This window comes from Pavona decussata, unplaced genomic scaffold (assembly GCF_977016875.1).
Source record: "Pavona decussata unplaced genomic scaffold, jaPavDecu1.1 SCAFFOLD_40, whole genome shotgun sequence".
Classification (NCBI taxonomy): domain Eukaryota; kingdom Metazoa; phylum Cnidaria; class Anthozoa; order Scleractinia; family Agariciidae; genus Pavona; species Pavona decussata.
The window spans coordinates 3,131,721-3,154,646 of record NW_028145462.1 but is presented as its reverse complement, the minus strand read 5'-3'; the positions used below and the strand labels follow the sequence as shown (position 1 = coordinate 3,154,646).

Below are 22,926 nucleotides of genomic sequence, written 5' to 3'. Positions count from 1 at the left end.
GCCAGGCCAGGGGTCGTTTATTTTATAGTGCGAGTCCATGTTTAAGTTTTTAGGTATGAGTTGTAACTTTGTTATGTCCAAAACTATTTAAGATTCTTTATTTAAAGAGTATTTAACAATACTAATGTCAATTCTAATTGAAAATTCACTGTGCGCAAAATACTTAATTTTTTAGTGTGCTCAAAAACCTATATAAGTGTGGCCAATGGTCTCCTGTGTTTTTTATTGTGGATGAAATCCTTAAGATTTATTTGATTAAAGATCAGAGAAATAGTATGTTTCCAAAAATGAGTAAATGAAGTAGGTTAAAAGTAAGGTAATTCTTATTTTATTCAGTTGCATTCCAGAAATTGCAAGGATTCTGGGAATAAATCTGGACGTTTTGATTTCTGAGATCGTTTGTGAGGGGAAGGGGGGGGGGGGGGGGAATGCATGGGAGACGCCATAAGACCATTACTGACTGTGTACAGCTGATTTATAAGCCAATCATGGCGAGGTGAAAAGAAGTCGTCAACATTATAGATAGCAACACACGAGACACACGATCGCACCTTTAGCAAAGTGAAAGGGTTAAATTAGAGCCGCACGCACGATCGGAGCTTATCCGAAGCGCGAAGATACTAGGAGAATTAGTAATAATAAAATAAAACAGTAATTTACTGTTCTTCTCTTGCTGAAATGCTACTTTATCGTGGGGTTACTAATAACTTTATCGCCAGCAGAATGTGAGCGGTACCCATGTAATATACACCTGTGTGAAGAGAGACAATGTGGCGCAAAGTTTCATGTCTAAGAATCAACACAATGACAGAGACTTGTAACGGTCTCTGAGAATAACGTGCCAGCTACAACATCAAGTAACCCCCTCTCCCCCACCCCTCCCCCCCCCCCCCTTTAAAGAAAAAGGCATACTATCCCACAATCCTCCAAGGGTTTGAACTCCCCATAGTTTCTGGACTGTTTCTGCAATTTCACAGTGTGGATCGATTAAAGCAATATTAGATACCTCTTGCTCAAATCTCTTTTATCTAGTCGAAAGTCTTTAAACGGCCGAAGGAGAGCGTAGGGGTGATTAGAGTGTGGTGTTATGGACTTTAAAAAATTAGTCTTTAAGGAAAATAGCGTTTTGGTACAAAATGTGCAGTGACATGTCCATCTTTTAACTTATTAGCTAGAGTATTATGGCCTTAGCTCCCACTAGTCTCCTGTAGCTCAGTGGTAGAGCATCCGAACTAGTAATCAGAAGGTCTTAGGTTCGACTTCTGATAGGAGCACTCGGATTTTTTTTCCGAGTACGCCTGTGTCATTTACTGAGTAATACATCATTCTCATAGCTAGAGTATTGTTTGGGCCAGGTTTTCAAAGCAGCTTAGTTTTAATTATTTTAAAGAGTTAAATACAATTTCGGTGTTGGTGAAGTTTGAATATTGTTTACCATAGTCGCATTTTTGATAGAAGTATTTTTCCAACCAATCAAAGTGAAGGGGGAAAGTCTAAACGTTTTGGTGGCTCACAAGTCAAATGAAACACAAGCCAAGATGTATCAGAAACAAAATAAACCCGTTTTACAATCTACCATCTACAATGCATAATGTGGTATTCATTTTCAACATAATTTTGTTAATCTCAAATAGATATTACTCCAACTTAACTTTTAGAAAACGAGTTTGACAATGGTTGTCATTGTTTTAAAACCTGGTTTATTGAAATGAAAATTTTTTTTTACAATATTTCGGCTCTGTTACAGAGTTCTAGTCATGCAATTAAGTTAAACAAATGGACAGCTTATATATCAAGGTTAATTTTTCTATTCTAAATTGTCAGATGCCTCTGGATTTCGGTTTAACTTTTAGTTGTCACTTATTTGTAGCACTTAAAATAACAACTTGTCAATACAATCTGATTAACCCTTTAAACCTCGATATACTTATACTAATACTAATTTATTATTTCTAGAGCGCTCTATATTAAGGTTGCGTTCGATTGACCGTATTCCGGGAAAAGAATAAGCGGAATAGCTGTTCAATTTCTCTTTGTAAGGAATTCGAGAAGACATTTCTGCAAACATTCGTTGACACATGAAATATTAAGAGCCATTTCGTACTCCAGTAACTCCTAAAATCTCTTAGGACGGGTTTTTTTTGTCATTGTTGCATGTATTTCCTCCCTAAGGCTCTAAAGCGCTTAACAAGAAATAAAAAATTTTGAAATGATTGAAAATTAATAAAAAGTTTTGTTCGAAATCGATAAATCTTAATTGTCATGACAATAGTTTAAAAGCTATAATTAGAAAATAATGATTGAAAAAGTGTAATTTCAAAGTCCACAGAAGGTTAAGAATACGCGATAGGAAACAAATGAGTTTTCAGTTTAGGGTTAAATTGCTTTAGCTTTTCAGCAGTTCTATAAATTCATAAGGAACGGAATTCCACAGTTTACGCGCGGCAACACTAAAGGCCCGGTTCCCATACCAAACGGTGTTTGTACTTTGGAACTTTTAGTAACATCTGATTAGAGGATTCTCAAGATCGAATAGGGTCAACAAGTACATTCTTTCCACTGTTCTCGTTATATTTCTACTGGTGCTAATTAGGTGAACTTCAGGCATAAAAATCAAAACAGTCATCTTTGCTGATCATTTTCTTTATTCTCCTGCGCTGTTTACGTGTGTTGTGATTGGCAAGAGTAATTGCTTTGGTTTGGCTTTACGACTTTGCAAAACATTTAGAATAGAGAGGGAATTTTAAACAGCAGTCAAAACTAGGACAAAAGACATAACTAAATACCTCCTTTGATACTATTGGTTATTTAAAATCGGCATTCTCTATTTTTTTGCGTAATTATGTCTTTTAACAAAGCTTGGCGGTTGTGTTATATGTAGAGTCCATTGCTGTAAATGTAACTTCTACGCCGGCGTTCAACGTGTTACCAACAACTAGCTGACACAGTCTACATGGAATTGACGGCAAAAAACTATGTGCCGAGTTACTGAAGATCAGTTAGAAGATCATAATCTCTTGAGATAAGTCAAATTAAAACCCACAGTCTTTAACACCCTGTACGTTCGCCTTAAGGCCGGCCAATTCACCGCGAAGTTCCTTCACCTGGCTATCTATTGCTTTTACGCTCTTCTGGATATCAGCCAAAACCGCTGCAGTGAAAGCAGTGCTTGACGTGTCCACGATCAACGGTCTTGTTCCTCTGTGGTTGTGCCTTGGAGCTGTTTCACTACTTGGGCCTGTCATTTCTGGTGATTTGCCATTGTCGTTGCTTTCTTTACCTTGCGTTCCCTCTTCCGGTTTCACCTCAATATCTTTCTTCTTGTTCTCCATCTTTTTCGTTAAGTATCTCACCACAAGATCCTTCATTGTTTCCATCCGTTTCTAAGTAGATTAGCAACCAACAAGGTAATTAAAAGAAAAAAAAATTCGTCAGGGAAGTACATGTGACTTGGGGTCGAGATCTTCCACATTCTAGGCTGTCTGTCTGTCTGTCTGTCTGTGTGGCTGGCCTTCTGTCAATAGACCAGTCTCCAAAATGGCGGCAACATATTTGAATGAGTTAAAATTGAACTGAGTGAAAAACTGATACCAGCATTGGAAAGAGCACCTTTACTTTAGTAACCTTGCAAAGTTTCAGCATGAAATGTAAGATGAAATTTGACAAATTTACAGACGTTTGTATGACTGGGGGTATACGTCATTCCCCCAGTCATACAAACGTCTGTAAATTTTTCATTTTTCAACTTACATTTTCTCAGCTGATATTATACCTGATATGCTGAAACTTTGCAGGGTTACTAAAGTAAAAGTGTTTTTTCTAGTGCTGGTATGCGTTTTTAATTTTAACTCATTTGAATTTTCGTCCGCCATTTTGGAGAAGGGTCCATTGAGCTACAGGGGACGGTCGTGGCTAGCTAAATGGGTCACGACTAAGCATCACTTAACAACTATTCTCGCGAAAAACTACGCAACACTAAAAACGGTTCCCACTTTTTTTTTTCGGACTTGTATATGGTTCGATACAGAACACACAACTCGCAGGGAAATCTGAGGATTTTAATCTTGTACTTTACGTAATATATCAAACACGACGGAGAGTGTTTCATCACATATCAAACACCGAGAAGAGAGTTGAAAATACGACGCGTAGCGGAGTATTTTTGACGAACTTCGAGGTTTTTGATATTGTGATGAAACACTGTAACGAGTGTTTGATATAACTTCTCAAACAAACTGATTTTGAAGGAGAAATTAAGGATGCAAACACGAGGAGTTTTTCATCAGATATCCAAACACGTCACGGTACATGATTTCCTTTGTCTTTGGCGTTTGAATTATTAATGAGTTTGAGAATGTAAAGTCAAACTAGCGGGAAACAATACAATGATTACTTTGAAGTTGTGTCTCTGATATTATTGGTCCCCGATTAAAACTGTTCTTACAATACAGTCTATCCTTTCCCTTTGTGTTCATGAACTTGTTGTTTCTTGGTCTTCACTTGGTTTTGCCGATTGTTGTCTATCTGACTTGTGCCTATGGGCGTCTTTTCAAACCGCGCAGGTTTTTACATTTTGAACGAGTTTACCCGTCTCTTGGGATTAATAGGCCTTATCACGGTTTTCGACGCCATTTTGACGAGTAGGCAAACACGTCTGAAATAACAGTGTTTGTATAGAAATCCGATGTCAAATAACTTTCATAAAACATCGCTTCTGAAAAATTCATGAATTGGAAACTCTTAGCGCTAAAAAAAGGATTTTAAGAAAAAATTGGAGGGATGTAGCTGTGCTAGAAAGCGTCCAGTCGTGTTTTGAATTTTCCATAGATTTTTCTGTATAGCGAACCAGCCGTGAACTGCTATTAAAAATAGTTCCGGGAAAAAAATACAGACAAATGTATGGAAAGTTCAAAACACGACTGGACGCTTTCTGGCACAGCTACATCCCTCCAAATTTCAGTTTTTTCTTAAAGTCCTTTTACTAGTGCTAAAAGTTTCCAATTCATGAGTTTTTCAAAAGCGGTGTTTTATGAAAATTATTTGACATCGGATTTCCCTACAAACACTGTTATTTCAGACGTGTTTGCCCACTCGTCAAAATGGCGTCGAAAACCGTGATAAGGCCTATTGAGTCCAAGTCCTAATCCGGCTTAAGGTGCAAGATAACATCACTGATTCCTAATTGTATAAAAGAGGCGAACGCATATTAACCTAGTGTACGATCCGGCTTTAGGGCTCATTGGAAAGTCTCCATCGTAGCTTATTGGCTTAAATGAGCATCCCCTCTTGAAAGTGGAAGGTTTTGCTTCGTCTTCCGAAGGGCACTTGGATATTGTTCTTTGCAAAACGATGCTTTTTATCTCTTAATTTTACTCAACCACCAACATGAAATTACAACTTGACAGCTGTTTAGATATTTTGCTCAGGATATCGTCCTTGTAATTAGCTCTGGTAGTATCATAGTTTCTTGAGGGGTACATTGTACTTGTTCGAAAGCCGGGAAACTTCAGAAAACGATCTCTTTGTTATCCTTTTGCCTCGGTTACTTCAGTAACCTCTACAAATATGGTTGTATAAATCTTCTCGCAGTAAACGGCATTTAAGACGACAACACCGCTTTATGATGTGGTTTCAAACAAAATGAAGGACTCGCTGGATCACGATACACCCATCGGCATGAATTGACTGTGTAGTTGGCTCACTCCCGCAGTGCTTGATACTTTTGTCGGTATTGAAAACCCGACTCTCATTTTTAACTAGTAATAGGGAGTGCGTTTGATATCACCAGGCTCTCTCTCTCTCCCTTGCCAAGTTGCTGATGATGTCATCCGCCCCTGCAAAATCTGCGGGGGATGCCAGATACACGTCCCAAGATCCATTCATCCGTTGATTGATTGTCCCAAACAATCTAGATTCCAGTCTTTATTAGGAGTGCGTTCTTTCTACGTTGAACGCAAAAATACAATGTGCTGTCATATCATAGAGAATGTCACATGCCTTTGTAGAACCAAATTAAATAGCAAATCGAGGGATTAGACTAAAACTTTAAGAAGATAAGAAAGCATCCCTTCTTACCGTTTGGTGATCATGATATTTGTTGCCTGTGATATCGTCTTCGTCCTTATTTCAAGGAACAAAGAACAACGTGAGTTAGCATGATTAAGGGCGCTTTTTTGGGGATATATTCCAGATATTCTAAAATCACAATACTTCGAAAAATTAAATATATTTTTCTTCTAAAACATTAACAAGAACTCTATTCTTTTGCTTTGGTCATTTGGATATTTTTCGTTACTGGGCAACAGATACATTATAGATTTTTCAATGCAATCCTTTTTTCAGAATACATAGAATATCCCCTCCTCACCCCCCCCCCCCCCCCCCTCTTCCCACAAATAAAAAAGAGAGGAGGGGGGTCTTAAGATTGAGGAAAAGAGGATTTGGAAAATAGGACATGGTAGAAAATACAATGTTTGAATGGGAAAATCCAAATCGTTTGTCAAAAAACCTCTAGATTTCAAGTCATGAGTTGAACGCGTTGAGGCCAAATTTTTAAGGCTAATTCACCCCTTCTTCCACTTCTACCAAACTGTAAAGATTTCCTTTTCCCCAAAAAGATATTCAGAGAAAACGGAAGTAAGTCTGATCCGCAGGTAATGTTCTTTTATAATACCCATTATTACATTACTAGAGAAGTAACATTCGGTAAATTCGGGTCTCTATTCTGCGCTTTGATAGCAAACAAATCTTTTCGAATGTTTCATTTTTGCTATGATGAAGCAGGGCCCGCGGAGCGGTTTTTCGAGTTTATAAAATATAAGTGTTCAGAAATTGCTGGAAATGCATCAAAATTGTCAAGAATGATATAAATTACACTTATTACATCGACTCAAAAACACGTTTTCTTTTTTAATTCTAACATATATAGCGCATGAATGTTATTGTGGCCCTCACATTTGAACAGCATGCATTAAGAAAAGTCTTTAGATTAACATGTTCCTGAGCTGAACTTAACTTAACAATCGAAGTCTAAAATAACAAACCCTTAACGAACAGGTACCGAAGTTTCTCTTACAGTGAGTTTGCAACAGCAACGTGGCAAATTTTATCGGTGCTCTTTTTGTGGCCGTTCAGAATTGTGATGCTACTAGACTAAACCTTGTTTGTGTCATGGTGAAAAAAAAAACCCTCTTCCCCCCCCCAACCCCGGCCCTTTCCCCGGCGACATGCTCTGAGTTCTGAGATCGCCCCTCAACTGTAGTTTACGGACGCCACAAGGAAATAATTCATTTGCCGTGTCTAATGCTTAGATCACGAATTTTGTATGCTTACCGTTGGGTCATGCGCAATGGGCGTCATCTCTACTGGTGAACTTGACGCTTGCACTGTTGTCTTAGTTGTCCTCCTCTCTGACGCGTTTTCAGGTGGAGTATAACTTGTTTTCTTCTATAAGGTATAAAGTTCATGAAAATAATCTAGATCAAAGTACTGAAAAATTAGGACGAACCTTTATGTTCAATTTCCTTTGGCAACAACAAACAACCATTTACAATGTCACACTTGCAGACTTCAAAGAGATCACAGAGCACTTCGATATGAATTTGCAATTTGGCCAAATAAACTACTCAGAATAACTAAAAAACAATGACCGAGATAAAAAGGCGAAAGCGTCAGTGTTTATCCCTCACCAAATGGCCGTTCTAAAACTAAGTGCCACCCTTGAAGACTTACTCGGAAGGAAAATCGTTACTTTGTAGTATACGTAGCATGATGAAAGAACTGAGAATACTGAAGTTTATTAGCAATTTTGATATAAGCGACAGTTTCTTTATATGAAGAGTTTAAGGCATAAAATAGATTTTTAATTGAACGTGGAAAGTAATTTTGCATTGATTTTGGTTTTGCTTTTCTGCGCTCTGTGATTGGTTGGCAAAAGTCGCGCCACTTTCACAGCCAATCAGAAGCAAAAGCGAAACCAACCGTGACTCCCTCGGGGGCGTATTCTCGCGCTTTGGGCTTTGCTTCCAGTTTTGACTGGCTCACTGCGGTGTTTTCGTCAGTTGTATTTGGTCAGTTGTTATTTGGTTTTTGTTTTGCGACGCTCAAAATTAACGAAAACCGCTCTAAAGTCGGTTAAACACAAATGAAATAATCAAACTAACCGTAAGTCCTGAACAACGGTCATATATCCAACGGAAAATAACCACGGGAATCAAAACGAGCAAAACATTACTCAGAGGGGAGGGGAGGACATTGCCATTGTCTATCCATTCCAGCCACATCTGTGTTCTTGAAAACTTCCACTCTACATCAGCATCTTCCTAAAAGATTTGTGAAGAAATCTCGCTTTTTAAGCCAACAAAGTGCGTGCACTTCAGAAGTTTTTTATTTATTTCTGTAGGGGAAATATTCACAGAGCTATGAAGAGGCCATTTCCGAGTTGCTGTGAACCTCACTATGAAAGCGAGGCTAAGTGCAAAACTTTTCATATGAAAATTAGTTCTGTTTGCATATGAATGAAAACTAATTTTCATAACAAAAACTTTGCACTTAGCATCGCTTTCGCGATGAGGTTCAAAGCAACTCGGAAATGGTGTATTGTTTTGAACATTTTGTGTTGGACTTATGTAATTCATTCGCCATTCGCAGCGCATATTTGTAAACACGCTCCTTTAAGCGCTCACTGAAATATTTCGCGTTAACACTTGAGGAATTTGTATCGTTATTACGCTCGTACAATAAGCAGACTTGCATGTATATAAATGCTATTAAAAAGGAATTGCATGTGGAGCTCCCCTTTGAAGGGAGTGAAAGTCAGCCGTCCTGTTATGTGCTCTTGGTCATACATAATAATGATAATGATGATGATGATGATGATGATGATGATGATGATGATGATAAGTCTTTAATGATTTTCAAAAGATAAAAGTACATATCTTAAGTTACAAATAACAACAATAAAAATAGATTAAAATATATATATATATGTTATTGAGCTAGCGTGAGGTCCGTATTGGGAAAATATTGGTCGAGTTCCTTTTTTTGCAAGTTTATGGACCGAGCCGAAGGCGAGGTCCATAAACTTGCAAAAAAAGGACGAGACCAATATTTTCCCAATACGGACCGAACAAGCTAGTTCAATAAGGTTTTTATTATATAGGCTTTCCCGCTTGTTGCTTTCTAATCCGCGTGAAACTTGTTTATAATCAAGTTGTGCGAGAAAAAGTGCAAGAAAGCCTTCTCAATGCTGACGCGTACTCACAAACAAAAACCACGTGGAATAATTCTGATTGGCTCGCGCACGAAAAGGCGACTTTTTATTGGTCAAGGTTTGACGCGAAAGTTTGACATGTCTCGTCAATCGAAGTGAAAAAGTTCGAAAAATGAAAATTTAGCTCATTTGAGATTCCGAAGAAAATGCATTTCTTAAACGTGTTGAATGTTTAAAAGTGTCAACTTTTGAGAAAGACTTACTATGGAATGAATGAAAATAGATGAAATTGAAGCTTTTGTAGTCAAAATTGCATTTCAATCGTCTTCATCGTCACTTAAAATGGCTCGGCGCTTGCGAAGCGGTGGCTGATCATGATTCGTAATCTGGATGTTAAACGAGCAGTTTTGGAAATTTGCTCCTTGAAAAATAGCCGATCCGGCTTCTTTTGTGGTCGTCATACTGGTACTTTCCACTGTAGTTGTTGCCTGTGTATTGCCAACTGCTTGGAGCTCGCTTGTGGTTGTTGATGAGCGACTGAGGGCTAACGACATTCTTCGTTGATGCTGAATGGAAGCCGATTTGTAGGAATCCAAGCTTTTCAGATTTCGATGTCCACTCAGTTGGGCCACGTAATTTTCAGGAACATCTGAATCCAGCAATCGTGAAATGCAGGTCTTTCGAACCGAGTGATTGGTAACGCGTCCTGGCAAACCAGCATTTTGGGCAGCTTTGGTGAGTAGCTTCCCGATTTCATTCTTGCCAAGCGGACTTTTCTTGTACCACACTGCGTCAGTAGCCTTTCTTTGATGTTTTACGGCCAAGTAGAATGGTGCCTCTGGTTGATTCATCTCGATGGGCCTGTGACTTCTGAACAGCTTATAGTACTTGACTGGACATCGCTCGTTATCAGTAGCTTGAGCAGTAGGATAAAATGCTCGGTGACCGCTTGCTTTGTCCTGCCCCTGGCGCGTCTTCGAGCCTCTCTCAGCTTTCCAGACCAGCATTTCATTGCCTGTGTCCGGGTCAGTTTCAAGGCTGACGTCGCCCCACTGAAGCCTTCTACTTTCATCTCTTGCTCTAAAGCCAAAATGTAAAGCCAGGAGCCACCAAACTGTGCGCTGTAGAGCAACCGGGTTGTGCTCGCCAAATTCTCCTTCGGCAAAGAGCTTGTCTTCTTCAACAGCGGTGACTTCTCGGCTTGCTTGTGGACGATTGCCTTTCCCTCTCTCCACGACAAGCTGTTTTCTTTTTGCACTGAGGACTTCTCGGGATAGCTTGAATTCGTCACCTTGAATGAGATTGGCTTGTGACCCGTGGGTATTAAGATAACGCTGGATGCTTCGTTGCAGGCAAGTCAGAGTTCCAGGTTCGTATTCGTCGCCATTTTTCTTTCTTACATCTTTAAAAAAAGCGCAGAGCAGCAGATTAAGTTCCACCTAGGGTATTGCCTCAATATTCCTGAACTCGTTCCGTTGGTGGCAAAATTTTCCCCATATTTTAAGGTCAGATTTGGTTTTCTCTGTAGTGCTTCTGGCCTGCTGTTGCTCAATGAAGTCGCGGTACTCTGAGGCCTTGTCAACGGAATCTTCTTTGGTTTTTTCGTCGAGTTTGTTGTTTTCAGAGCTTGTTTTCGTTCCTTCGTCAGTGCTCTTGGAGTAAAACTCCGACATCACGATTTAAACCGACAGTTCTTACTGTATTAAGTTAATTGGAAACAGTTTTTACTTTGCGTTGTCAAAACTGAAACAGTAACCACGAAACACTTAACGCTAGCGGTCCATCTTAGCGGTCCGTATAGGAAAATTCGGACCGCTCAGGGAGCCAATTAAAATGCTCCTTTTCATCGCGGACCAGTTCAGCTATATAATAATAAAATGTATAAAAATCCGAAACCCATCTACCTCATCTATTATTTGTTACAAGTTCTCAAAGACATACTGAAATGCGAGTCTGATCTATCGACAAACGATATTTTGAAGCGTCCAGTGTTTACCTTAGGGTATATAAAAGCATTTCTCCTCAAGGAGTAGTTCGTGTGCTTCACATTCGGTAAAATTCCTTGTAACGGAGAGTTCTTACAAGAGGCCTTCCTAAAAATCTGAATGTCCCCTTCAGAGTTTTGAAACTTACCATGATTTTCTCAAAGGAGGCGTTCATCATGGCGACCAGCATGCTAAGAGCCACGATCACCATGCAAATAATGTAGAATGAGATGTAGATTCTGCCGAAGGTCTGGGTAGTGGAAAAGGCGGGATCATTAACGGCAATATCGTCCGCATCGAGTGTACCAATCAACATCCAGAAGAAACCAAGGAAAGTACCTTCATGTCTAAGAAAGAAAAAATAAATTTCTTAACGAAAGAAAGAAAATAAATAAATTACATCCAGGCTATCGATCTCGAACGGAAATCAGATTCTCTGTTTGTTTTTGTTTGTTTTTGTTTTTTTTTTTGTTTGGAGATCCATTTCAAACAAATTGTCAAATTGTCACTTTCAGCATGGACTACACTCGAACACCTTATATCTAGAATTACGTGAAGGGAAGTTGCAAAATTACAATAAAATGTTGACTTAGTCTTTAATCCTAAGGAGGTCGAAAGGGTGATGCCATGGTATTGTCATCATCTGATATTTTAGGGGAGAAAGAATGGCGCAGTGGTGAGAACATTTCCCTCCCACCAATGTGGCGCGGGTTCGATTTCCGGACTCCGAGCCATTTGTGGGTGGAGTTTGATGTGGGTTCTTGTCCTTGCTTTGAGAGGTTTTCCTCCGGGTACTCCGGTTTTCCCTTCTCCTCAAAAACCAACATTTCCAAATTGCAATTCGATCTCGAGAGCGCATCCTTCCCTGAATTAGTGCTCTGTGCTAAATACATTGACACTTAAATCATGAAAGCGATTTTTTTTGAACCTAAACGTGCATCACCTTCAGTAGCTTTTGGTGTGCTTTGTGAATACGGACACTTTAGAGAGGCAGTGTCACCAATTTTTAATGTGTCTTTGAATAGCGAAAAAACATATTTGTATTGAACGAAATGTTAAAATAATGGTTCAGTGATGTTAACAATTACCCTGTGGGAGTATACGTGAGCTAGTATTTCTTATGTTTTGCTGCGGATGGCTTGCATGGAAATGGATTACAACTTGAAAAAATTGACCAATTTTTTCAAGTTCTTTCTATATAGTTTGGAGAAATTGCTAAGAACTGATTTATAGTTCGTTATTCATTGGAGAAGTCATTTAATTCTTCCTCCCGTCGCTCTATGAAGAATTTATGGTAGTGAAAAGGTTCTATGTTAGATGTTTGAGTAATTTTGATCAAGGTACAGCAAAGTTTAGCTTACCCTTCGAACGGATGGGAGATATGATAGTGGGTGTCATTCTGCAGTTGTAGTTCAACTTGCGACGCCACGTAGAACGAGTATATCTTGGTCATCCCCGTGCAGAACGCGATGAAGAGCAGCAGGAAGATCAGGAAAAACTTGAGCACGTCCTTAAGCATTTTGTATAAGGACAGCTGTAAAGGCCCAACAGTTGAATTAACTTGGAACACATCAGCCAAGTGAAAGTACGTCATCACAGAAGCACTGGCGTAGAACATATCCGCCCAAATAAACTTCGAACTTCTTGGTCTCCATTGTTGATCGTACGAAAGCCAAGCAAACACCCACAGTGAGTAAGCTAACACGAAGGTTGTCACGAAGAGGGTGTCAACAACATTCCACCATTTTGAGAAGAATATAAGCACTCCTTGCCTAGAGGCTTCCAAGACTCCAACTACCACGAACCCAATTATAAATGCTATCATAGCATAGTCTATTAACAGAGGAAAAGAAAAGAAAAAGGAAAATATTAGGTGCTATTGGCTAACAAATAACAATCTGGGAATGTATTTATCACCAGGAGCCCATTATATATTCCTTTTATTGAAAGCTGTTCGAATTAATGTATGTGAAAAAAAAAAAAAAAAAAAAAAAAAGAAAACGTCTCTAAACAAATGACAGCCCCAACTTAACCTGCCCATTTATACACCGATCTGTGAATAAACGTTTCTTGTCAGAAAACACAACACGACACAGAGACCAAAATTCTTATGTATACTGACCGTATCTGGAGAGTCCTGTTGCGGTTGTCCCAAAGGTTTTTTGAAACGTGCTGGCAAACACAATGCTTAGAAATAACAGGTACCAAGTGGTGTGGTTAATGAACTTGGAATAAGGATGCTCGAAAGTGTTTCTTACAAGATTCCAAAACCGGTTCATACGACTGTTGTGGCAGCCGGAGCAACAGTCACTCATACACTTGCCACGGTAGCAGGTTCCTTTTAGGCAGAGTTGGGCGAGCTTATAAGGAATATAGATTGGAATAAATGCAACAACCAAGAGCCATTGAAAGATAACCCAGAGAAGCTTCATTGCTACATTCCTGTCTTGCCAGCATGGATCCAGGTAGACAACCTCGTTGAGGATGCGTTGGCATTTTGGGCTCGCTATAAACTGAAAATAAACAAACGAAAGCCTTCATTGGAAATCATTGTTTATCAATACAGGTCCTGTGCGAGAAGAAAATTCGCGTTATGAATGTGAATCGCTGAATTGACTCTATGTTTGCTGTGCGATCGCATTCTGTCAAAAACGCATGTTAAAAAGAGATCATTCAGGCATTTACCACATAATCATGAAACGTGCAAAAATAGCTTTGAATGAGTAGGAACCGAGAGTTTCTTGGACCATCCCGACATGCGCAGAACATATGTGTAGTAGTGAAAGGAGACGCCATGCTTAATTACTTCGTCGTTGTTCGCTTTAAACAAACGAAAAGCAACCAAATAGTGAGCTACTCTTACTGGGTTAAAAATTAGCTCTACTAACCCTTTTCCTTCCCATTTTAGCTGCAGCTCTAAGAAGAGCGAGGCTTGCGCTGTAGTCACGTTTTCCGCACACATCGTTGTAGTTTTTGTCCTTATGAAGAAGCTGCCCAGTTCCTTCAATGTCCATCACTACACGCACTTCTTTCGGATTTGCTTGCTCAATAACACCAGCAGCGAAATTCTCCAAGCTTAACGCTCGTGCCTGGCAATCGTTGCGCTTGTGGTGACTCTCGTGCTTGCCAATCAATTTGAGGAGGTAGGAATCACACAGAGCGCTTTCTATGACATCTTTGGTTTCAGCGTTCGTGTTGTCGGTGGAGTTGTTCGGATTTGTGGTCCACAGCCACCTTAGACCGAAGTAAAGTGGACTGGATAAGACTCTCAACCACTTTTGCTCCAGCTCCTCTTCTTCCGGGTCCCACTCTAGTTCTAGAGTGCACTGTGTTGCTTCCTCACTGGATATGGTGGAAGGGCAGTGCCATAGCCTCTTTACTCCTTGCCAGCTACAGAGATGACACAGCCATTCGTTTAAACTCTCCATCTTTTTCTCCTTTAAAATAATCTTTTGACATATCGACAGATCCCTCATTCCTTTTGGTTCCCCTTGTTCAGCATTTGCAATGAATTGCCAAACAGCAAAGACATCCTCTCTTTCAAGATGACCAATAATTTCCTCCATCTTGCTTTCTGTTTTCGCTATTAACCGACGTGTGTAATTCGTAGTTAGCAAATGTTCTTTTGACTTCGACTGCACGTCTTTCAAAAAATCCTCGAAACCGATGGACTCCATGACTCAGTGAAAACTCGGCTTTGCAAAGAAAATAATTTGTTTGAGCGTAAGTTGTTTGTCCGTCTGAGGTAATCAATTTTTATGTGCGAAAGCCGTCAGTCATCTGTCTGGTTTCAAATGACAATTTTCAGGTGATATATTTTGGTTCAATCGAGTCATCCGCTGCAGTTTATTAAGTCCAGCCATTACGTGGTAAAGCCTTGAACTAATCACAGCATTGCCCGAAATAACTCTTGGAGAGTTCGTGAAAAGTTATGCTTTTCTCCAAGATTCTTGTCAATATTCCCCCTAAAGGTTCCATCGTTTCCTTCCGCTCTTTCTTTTATGTGTATTTCCATCTGTAATATTTGGCACCTGTTGCAGTTAATTATATCTTGATTTCTTAATTGTCGAGTCACCCTTGAGAGACCAAATTTCAATTTAAAAACGTCCTTTTGTGTTTTTCAGAGGCTTTTAGACTCTCGATAAACTGATATCTTTAAAGTGGACTGTTTGTTTTTTTACAGTCGCACGGCCCGTTGTGAACCTGGTCATCATCGGGTTCTTGATAAAATTCAATTAACTTATTTGCTACAGTTCTTAAATAAGTTGTCCTTTCTCATTTCATACTATTTCTCACTATATTTTATTTTAAATTACGTCAATTCTTTTGGCCTTTCGCTGAAAACACTCCCGTTTCTGTTTTCAATATCACCGCTTACCAGCCATTTTAATTAATTCCAACCTAGCAATCAATAAAATAGCAATTTAAACATTTTTCCCAAAGTAGATTTTTGGGGATTGTTGATATGATGTTTCTTGGCTTTTAACGCCAGATTAACAGGACTAGTTTGTCATGATCATTAGAAATCCCGTGAGGAATTCCTTAAATTCTGCTTAGTTTTCTAGCTATTGCAAACTCCAAATCAAAACGTTGTCACTAGAAACAAATTGGAACTAAAAAAATCGTGACCCTTTTAGTGTTCAAATAGAAAAAAAGCGTCAAAGCCAGCCTTGCACGCTTTTAGCTGATTTGATATCGTATAATAGAGACGACTTTGAATAATCAAACTTTCTCATAAATGCGACGTCATATTTGGTGTGAAATTCCATATTAAGCCTTTAAGCTATTAACGTTTATCGATACAGCTGTTTTACCGTCATAATATCTTTAATTCGTGTTTGCCTAAGGCTTCTAATTTAAGCAGTGACGAAGGCAACGCCAACGAAAAATATTATTTTCTGCTGTGTGCCTCGTTCGCCATTATTCCAACTCGTTCAACTTGTACACAGAGGGCAACTATCTTCCAAACTAAACTGGTAGGAGCGGCGTTCAAGGCGTTCTCCACTAAACCTGGAATTTGGTCATTTCACGTTGCAAGGTTGGTTCACACTAGGCCCTTGAAGGGTACTTGAGTGTGAACGGGGGTCATTTATAACTTGGTTGATCACACTTAGTTGCCCAGGAAACGCCGAATCTTCCAAGAGCCGAAGTGCGGTCTCAAGTGCAATCTCGTACCCAGAGTCCTCGGGCTCTTTGGCCAGCGCTTGGTCGCCGGGAGAGACTCTGGAGTACTGGAATTTTATCACCGCAGGATTTCTGCGGTAAAACAATGAAAGCCGTTACGGAGCTCTATACAGAGCAACCAATCAAAATCTTTAATTTTTTTCGAATTCTCCAGAGTCTCTCCTGGCGCCCACCCGCTGACCAAAAAAGCTTGAGGACCTTTCTTACCAGCGCACTTGTCCAATCAGAACACGTCAAGCCAATTACTTGTTTGTCAATCATTCTTCTACCCAAAATATCCTGATGGCGGGGTTTGGCAGCAAGCGCATGTGGGTTTGAGATTTTTTTTCACAATACGTAGCCCGAACATGGCGTTCTTTAAACATAGTTAGCTATGCTTTAAACTATGAATTCCCAGCAGGATGAGACTGAACTATCATCAATGCAAGATTACGAACAAATCCAATGGCAGTTAAGAGTGGAACGCAATCGTTTCATTTCGACGGTGGTGATACGTTGTGGATTCCTCAAAGAAATTCTCCTTCGCCGACAGAAAACCAACCTTTTGCTTGCAGCAAATGCAGTTTATTTCTTTCAACCTGTCCGCTCGGATGCTGCCGCGATAAGTCACAAGTGCACTTGAATTGCCCATTGTGAACCCCTTATTATGGCAAAAACCTACGTGCGCTTCAAGCGCACCTGACCTTCAAGTGCACTTGAGTCTTTAGTGTGAACCCGAAGAGCCGAGTGCGAGTTCACCGCCCATTCTTTTCTGCGCCCTGGTACAAGGTTCTGAATTGCGCAGTAAAACAACCCGGTTTGTTTACACGTGTTATTTGTGGTAATGGCATGGGAGGCGCATATCAAAGGAAAGAGTGCGGGGGAGAAGATGTTCACGTGGTATTTAACTTGCTATTTCTTCAGTTTCGCCAAAACTTTGGACAGAAGACAAAAAGGAATGCACCTAATACAGAGCTACATTATAACATTTTATTGATGACATCTTTCTTTCTACATACAGCTGACGATAATATAATTAGTGTTTCTAAATTATCAGCTGAGCTGCTAAACAGGCCGGTATATTATGACTACGGAATGGTTTCAAATCCGATCAACATCTTTCGTTTGTGTTTATTTACAGTCACAGTTTCAAAGAACTGTTGTTGAACGGTTCAGATAAATCAGATAACTAACTTGCATTACACGGCATCTGAAAAGTACATATTCACAATTATTCTTTTCCACATAATAAGTTTAACTTTGACCAAACTAGTGTTCTAGAAAAGCAATCCTTAATTGGAAAAATTCATTTTACTAAGTTTATGTTGCTTTCGTTTATTTAAAGTTCGGCAGCTTTCCCTAAATCTTGATTCGTTCCTAAATAGTAACGTAAACCCAATATAAGGTCATTTTTTCGACTGAGAGTTCAACAAAAATTACCCGTTATGCACTGCGCCGCTAAAACACCTGAGGAGTCTCTTTAGTGCATTGCGATAGTTGGAACAGAAAATGAAACAGATGCAAGGATTGATGGCACAATTTGAGATAGCCATAAACTGGGAAATATTTTTGTATATGAAGAAGCCACAAGGCAAACTGTCCTGTGCAAAGTATCTTAGTAACATGGTAATGCTCCAAGGTAGAAAGCACAGTACAAAACCTAACACGATAGCAATGGACATCTTTAACACGTGTCTGTTCCTTTTCGCTCGTTGTTGCTCAGCGTTGGTTGATTGCTCGCCTGGTATCTTCTGTGATTTAAGCTTGATAACGATGATAGAGTAAAGCATGGCCAACATGACGATTGGGATGTAAAAAAATACCACAAATAATGCAGGGTGGTAATTTTTAAGAGAAAAGGATTCTCCAAAGGCTTTATTCCACCGCAAGACACAAAACAGTTGTCCTGGGTACACAGCAAGTTTGAAGGCGACTAAATATGGCGACAATACTGCCATCGGGATGATCCACGTGGCGAGAATGAAGAAGGGGCACAGCTTTGAACTGATAAGTGGAGAACGGAGAGGAAATACCACAGCTCCAAATCGATCCACTGCTATCAGAAGGAGGCTTTGGATAGACACACAATTGGAGACATCTACTAAGAAGGGAACCAGTTTACACAAGGCCTGGCCAAGAGAACCACTGATAAGCCAGGAGTCTGCGTGCAGATAGGTGAGCTCTCTGGGGAACAGGAATATTGGATACAGCAGGTCGGACATGGCCATGTTGACGATAAAGAAATTGATTGGTTTTCTCGGGGTGTGCGTTTTGTAAACAATTATTCCTATAAAGGAATTCCCAAGCAGCGAAACGACAAAGATCAGGCAGTAAGCGAAGGTTTTTCCAATTTTTGCTGCTGCAGGATTGAACGGAATGGAGCAAGTCAACGATCCATTCACCGTTGTGTTCATATTTGCTGATTTTCTAAAGTTCTGTTGTTTCTTTCACAAACTCATCCGGTTTGTCAGGAGCAAGGCGCCGTTGCTCTATTTATGGTTAAGAGGAAATTACCACGTGGTCTGTGATTCGTCATTAGTGGAAGGAAAGAAAGGCGCTACTGAATTTACTGACGCAAGTCATTAATTAGTAATAGCCAATTAGCTAATACGTCTGCTCGGTTTGTCAAACTGTTTTCTTTATTGCAGTTTTTAATGGGTGTTTAACACAAAGAGCTAATTTTTCTTATTTTTATGATGTAAGGAAGTGGTTCAAAATTGTGTTATTTAAAACTAAAAACTATAGCGGCCGTAAGCAAACCTGAGAATTATTTTTTGTGTGGGTGAATTTTTAAACCTTAAAACTACGGGGTTTGGGCGACAATGAGCAAAACCTTTCAATAGAATGATTTCTTTTTTATTAAACCAAGGGCCCCAAACTTTGGTGAATATCTCTTTGGATGGCCTTTATCGCCTCAGAGGTTTGCGGATTTAGTCATAAAGAAAGTATAAAGTTTCCTTCGGCAAAATTGTCGGACCACTGGCACACTAGCACCTTTGGTTTTCGGAGCGACGAATGTCTCGATTGAAATGAGACAAAAACATTTCATACATTCGGAAAAGGAGAGAGATTCCAGTTTCTAAAACTTAAATTCTCAGCTAAAGCATTTAACATATCATACTATATTAGCTTACTCAAATATGACTTTAGAAGGCCACCGACCAACTGGAAACACAGGAGACATCATTTTAAGTATATTGCGTAAAAGTCTCGTTGAATGTCACCTTGTATTGCAAAGAGCGAAATTGTTTCTAAGGTTATTTGGCACATAAACTAAGATAAATTTACGAATATAGCAAGAAAAAAATTGCCTAAGAAAGGGAATCCACCGCCAGTGAAAGGGGATCATTTATTGAATATTTAGTTGCAGTTGGATGTGTCCGTTTTCTTCGAGTTGATTGTCATAGAGCAGTATTTTTTGTAGAGAAGTAAACAATTTATTTAATCAACGGCGGTAACCGTTGATTAATTACTTTTATCTCTTTCGAGTAAGAGGTCAAAGGAGCCAAGTGTTCATGAAAATTTTAAAATTGAGAGAAAAATAACTAGGAACTAACGTTATTTTAAATAACAGATTAACAAAAAAAGCAGTAACAGAAAAAGTGTGTGTAGAGTTAAGGTAAATCTAATGCGGCCGCGAAATGAGTTCATCGTCTGACGATAGAACAAGGTAACGATTTGTTTCAAGAAAGATACTTTTAACAAACAAAGAATATGCACATGGCAAAGCCTTTAATCCTTGTCCATATCAATTTCCACCCTCAAAAAACGTCAACGGAAAACCACAAATAGCATTGTGACCAGCGTCACTAGTAAAGGCAATTTACAAGAATATTATTTAACGTGAGATTGTTAGCAAATTATGTTTATCCTTTCAAAGTTTTTTGGTCCTGTATTTACAGTTATTTTTATTTCTGCTCTCACTTTATTTTCACATTTTTTTTTTTTTGTTTTTGTTTTTTTTTCATTTTGTCAGCGTTTCTGTCTTTTCTTTCTGCTGGAAAAGTTATTCACTAAGTGTCGATCGAACCGGGGAGTTGAAATTCTAAACAGACTCGAGTTCTGGGTATCTGATTTTACGACGACATGATCTTATTTATTTTTCGTGTATAACTCCGGCGAAGTCTTACCTTTCCCATTCAGGCCTTAAATCAGAAGGTCACGCCTTGTTTCTTCTTCATGTTGTTCAGTTACTAAAGATATGCAGAAACGTTGCTTCACATTGTCTCTCTTTAATTTTCTTTCTCTTTACACACAGGTGCAAAACTTGGTATCACATTAATTTTGCATCATAGCGGAAATCTAATGTATTTTTTCCAAAGTTTTTCACTGCTTCAGTTTGATTTCACGGAACATCGTTTTGCAGAGGAAAGTTAATTCGATTTTATGCAAACTTTAAGGGGCGATCTAATGGTAAGAAATTAAGTAACCATCATCAAATGATACATTTCAGTTTAGCGACAACCGTCAGAGCTAATTGTTCCAACTAAGTATTAAAAGTGTTTGTGGCTCCTTTATCTATTTTTGTCTCACTCGCTCCATTATCATTTATTACTTTGGCGCGACTTCAATTTGTGAAGCAAGTTCATGGAAAATTAAATTTCCTTTGTTGAATTTTTCAGGAGTCTACGTGCAGAAACTGTAACTCAGATGTCTTTTAATTGGTGTCTGAGTCGGCACTTGCATCATGATTATTGATGGGGAGATCTGGTGTATTCACGCAAAAGAGAATTGTTTTCTTGGAAAATAAAAAAGAAATGATATCAAGGGTAGTGAATTGTGAATTGCGTTTTGTTTAGCGGTAGTAAAACGGTAACAACGCGTACGCATAGAGACCTCTTTTACAAGACGGATTAAATAGACGAGAAACATGATAATTTAAACCTGATTAAACGGCGGCTTGCGAATCGTGGGCTCTTTTCGAAGGACTGAAGATCAATTCATTGAGCGATCTCAGTAAATATGAAGCATAATTTTAAAAACGTTTACTTTTTCGCTCACAGAGCTCGCTCATTGCATGGACTAAAGAATATTCACCCTCTTCCCTTTGGTTATGCTACAGTCAACAAATATTCCAGGGACGCGCGATAGATATGAAATGATAGGTATGCCGTAGTCACTCCTTGTCCGACAGACACGAGTGGAATAAGTGTTTAAAAAACATTCAACAAACCAATGATCCAGGTTTTACTAAAATGAACAATTTCTTTTCAAAGTGTAAAATTGCACAAATTTCTGACCGTCTTTGTCTTTCTGTGCTCTGAGGGATGCAAAATCAAGCTACTGCGTAATACACTTCCTTGATTTGTTTCAAGAGAGAGACTCAGTTTAGCAAACAAAGAATATGCACATGACAAAACCTTTTACACCTTTCCAGCTCAATTTCGACCCAAAAAATGTCATCGGAAGGACCCATATAGCATTATGACCGGCGTCACAAAGGCAAATTACCGTCATGTCAAAAACATTGTATTTAACATGAGATGGTTAGCAAATAGAGATATCCTTCAAGCTCTCTTTATTTTCATACTTGTTTTTTCTTTTCTTTTTGCTATTTCAGTGTTTTTGTCTTACCTTTCCTCTGGTAAAGTTATTCACTGAGTGTTTATCGAACCGGGAAGTTAACATTTTAAACAAATTTGAGTTCGTGGGCACCTGGTTTTCACGACGACATGATCTTAATTTTTTTCGTGTATAACTCCAGCGGAGTCTTATCTTTCCCATTCAGGCGTTAAATCAGAAGGTCACGCCTTGCTTCTTCCTCATGGTGTTCAGTTACTAAAGATATGCAGAAACGTTGCTTCACATTGTCTTTCTCTAATTTTCTCCCTCTTTACACACAGGTGCAAAACTTGCATCACATCAATTTTGCATCATAGCGGAAATCAAATAGTTTTTCCAACGTTTTTCACTGCTTTTGATTTTCCTAAACATTGTTTTGCAGAAAAATTTAAAAATTTTGTTTTCGAATTAATGCAAAAAAAAAAGAGGAGGGCGTAGGCATTCAGGATGTTGGACGGAGTTCAAATAAAAAGACAAAAATGGAAAGAAAACACGGAGATGCAATGTTTACGCCATTCGTTGCCTGTAGTATGACAGTGTAAACTGAGAATCACTTCCTGTCTCACTCGCAAAACTGATGCTTCAGTGAAATCTTTACCTCTTAAAGTTTGCACAACCTTTTTTAACAGTTCTGACTCGTAAAACGATTTATTTTCTTGGATTCCTCCAAAAAGCTTTTGAATTTTGGCCATCTTTGCCCGAAAATAATAACGAACCGTTTAAAATAAATTTCTTTACACCTTTTTACAGACATTTTTCTCTCGTTCCCCTAATTTGTTGTTCAGCGGTTGTTCAAATATGTCGAGGCGATTTAATGGTAAGAAAGTAAGTAACCATCATCAAATGATATTGTTCAGTTTACCGACAACCGTCAGAGCTAATTTTTATAGCTAAGTGTAGTGTTTCTGTTATTTTATCTATTTTTGTCTCACTCGCTCTATTTTCAGTTGTTGGTTTGACATGACTTCAATTCATGAAAGAAGTCGATGGAAAATTAAACTTCCT

The 22,926-nt window shown here is 39.0% G+C and overlaps 2 protein-coding genes across 2 annotated transcripts; both read right to left on the bottom strand.

Moving 5' to 3' along the window:
- Positions 1–1,117: 1,117 nt before the first annotated feature.
- LOC146483229 (short transient receptor potential channel 4-like) lies at positions 1,118–15,856 on the bottom strand. Its single transcript, XM_085106376.1, has 8 exons — positions 14,085–15,856; positions 13,319–13,709; positions 12,558–13,029; positions 11,345–11,543; positions 8,163–8,321; positions 7,333–7,446; positions 6,076–6,120; positions 1,118–3,383 (listed from the first exon to the last, which is right to left on the bottom strand). The coding sequence occupies exons 1-8, from the start codon at positions 14,871–14,873 to the stop codon at positions 3,033–3,035; spliced, it is 2,520 nt and encodes an 839-aa protein (XP_084962502.1). The 5' UTR covers positions 14,874–15,856; the 3' UTR covers positions 1,118–3,032.
- A 726-nt stretch (positions 15,857–16,582) lies between these two features.
- Positions 16,583–21,447, bottom strand: LOC146483228 (RYamide receptor-like). Its single transcript, XM_085106415.1, has one exon. It carries the CDS (start codon positions 18,771–18,773, stop codon positions 17,796–17,798), a length of 978 nt encoding a protein of 325 aa, XP_084962541.1. The 5' UTR covers positions 18,774–21,447; the 3' UTR covers positions 16,583–17,795.
- Positions 21,448–22,926: the final 1,479 nt, after the last annotated feature.

Coding starts and splice junctions, on each gene's coding strand:
- LOC146483228 (XM_085106415.1), bottom strand. CDS start 18,773: ATGAACACAACGGTGAATGGATCGTTGACTTGCTCCATTCCGTTCAAT.
- LOC146483229 (XM_085106376.1), bottom strand. CDS start 14,873: ATGGAGTCCATCGGTTTCGAGGATTTTTTGAAAGACGTGCAGTCGAAG. Junction 13,710..14,084: donor CTAAAATGGGAAGGAAAAGG/GTTAGTAGAGCT, acceptor GTTTATTTTCAG/TTTATAGCGAGCCCAAAATG. Junction 13,030..13,318: donor AACAGGACTCTCCAGATACG/GTCAGTATACAT, acceptor CTCTGTTAATAG/ACTATGCTATGATAGCATTT.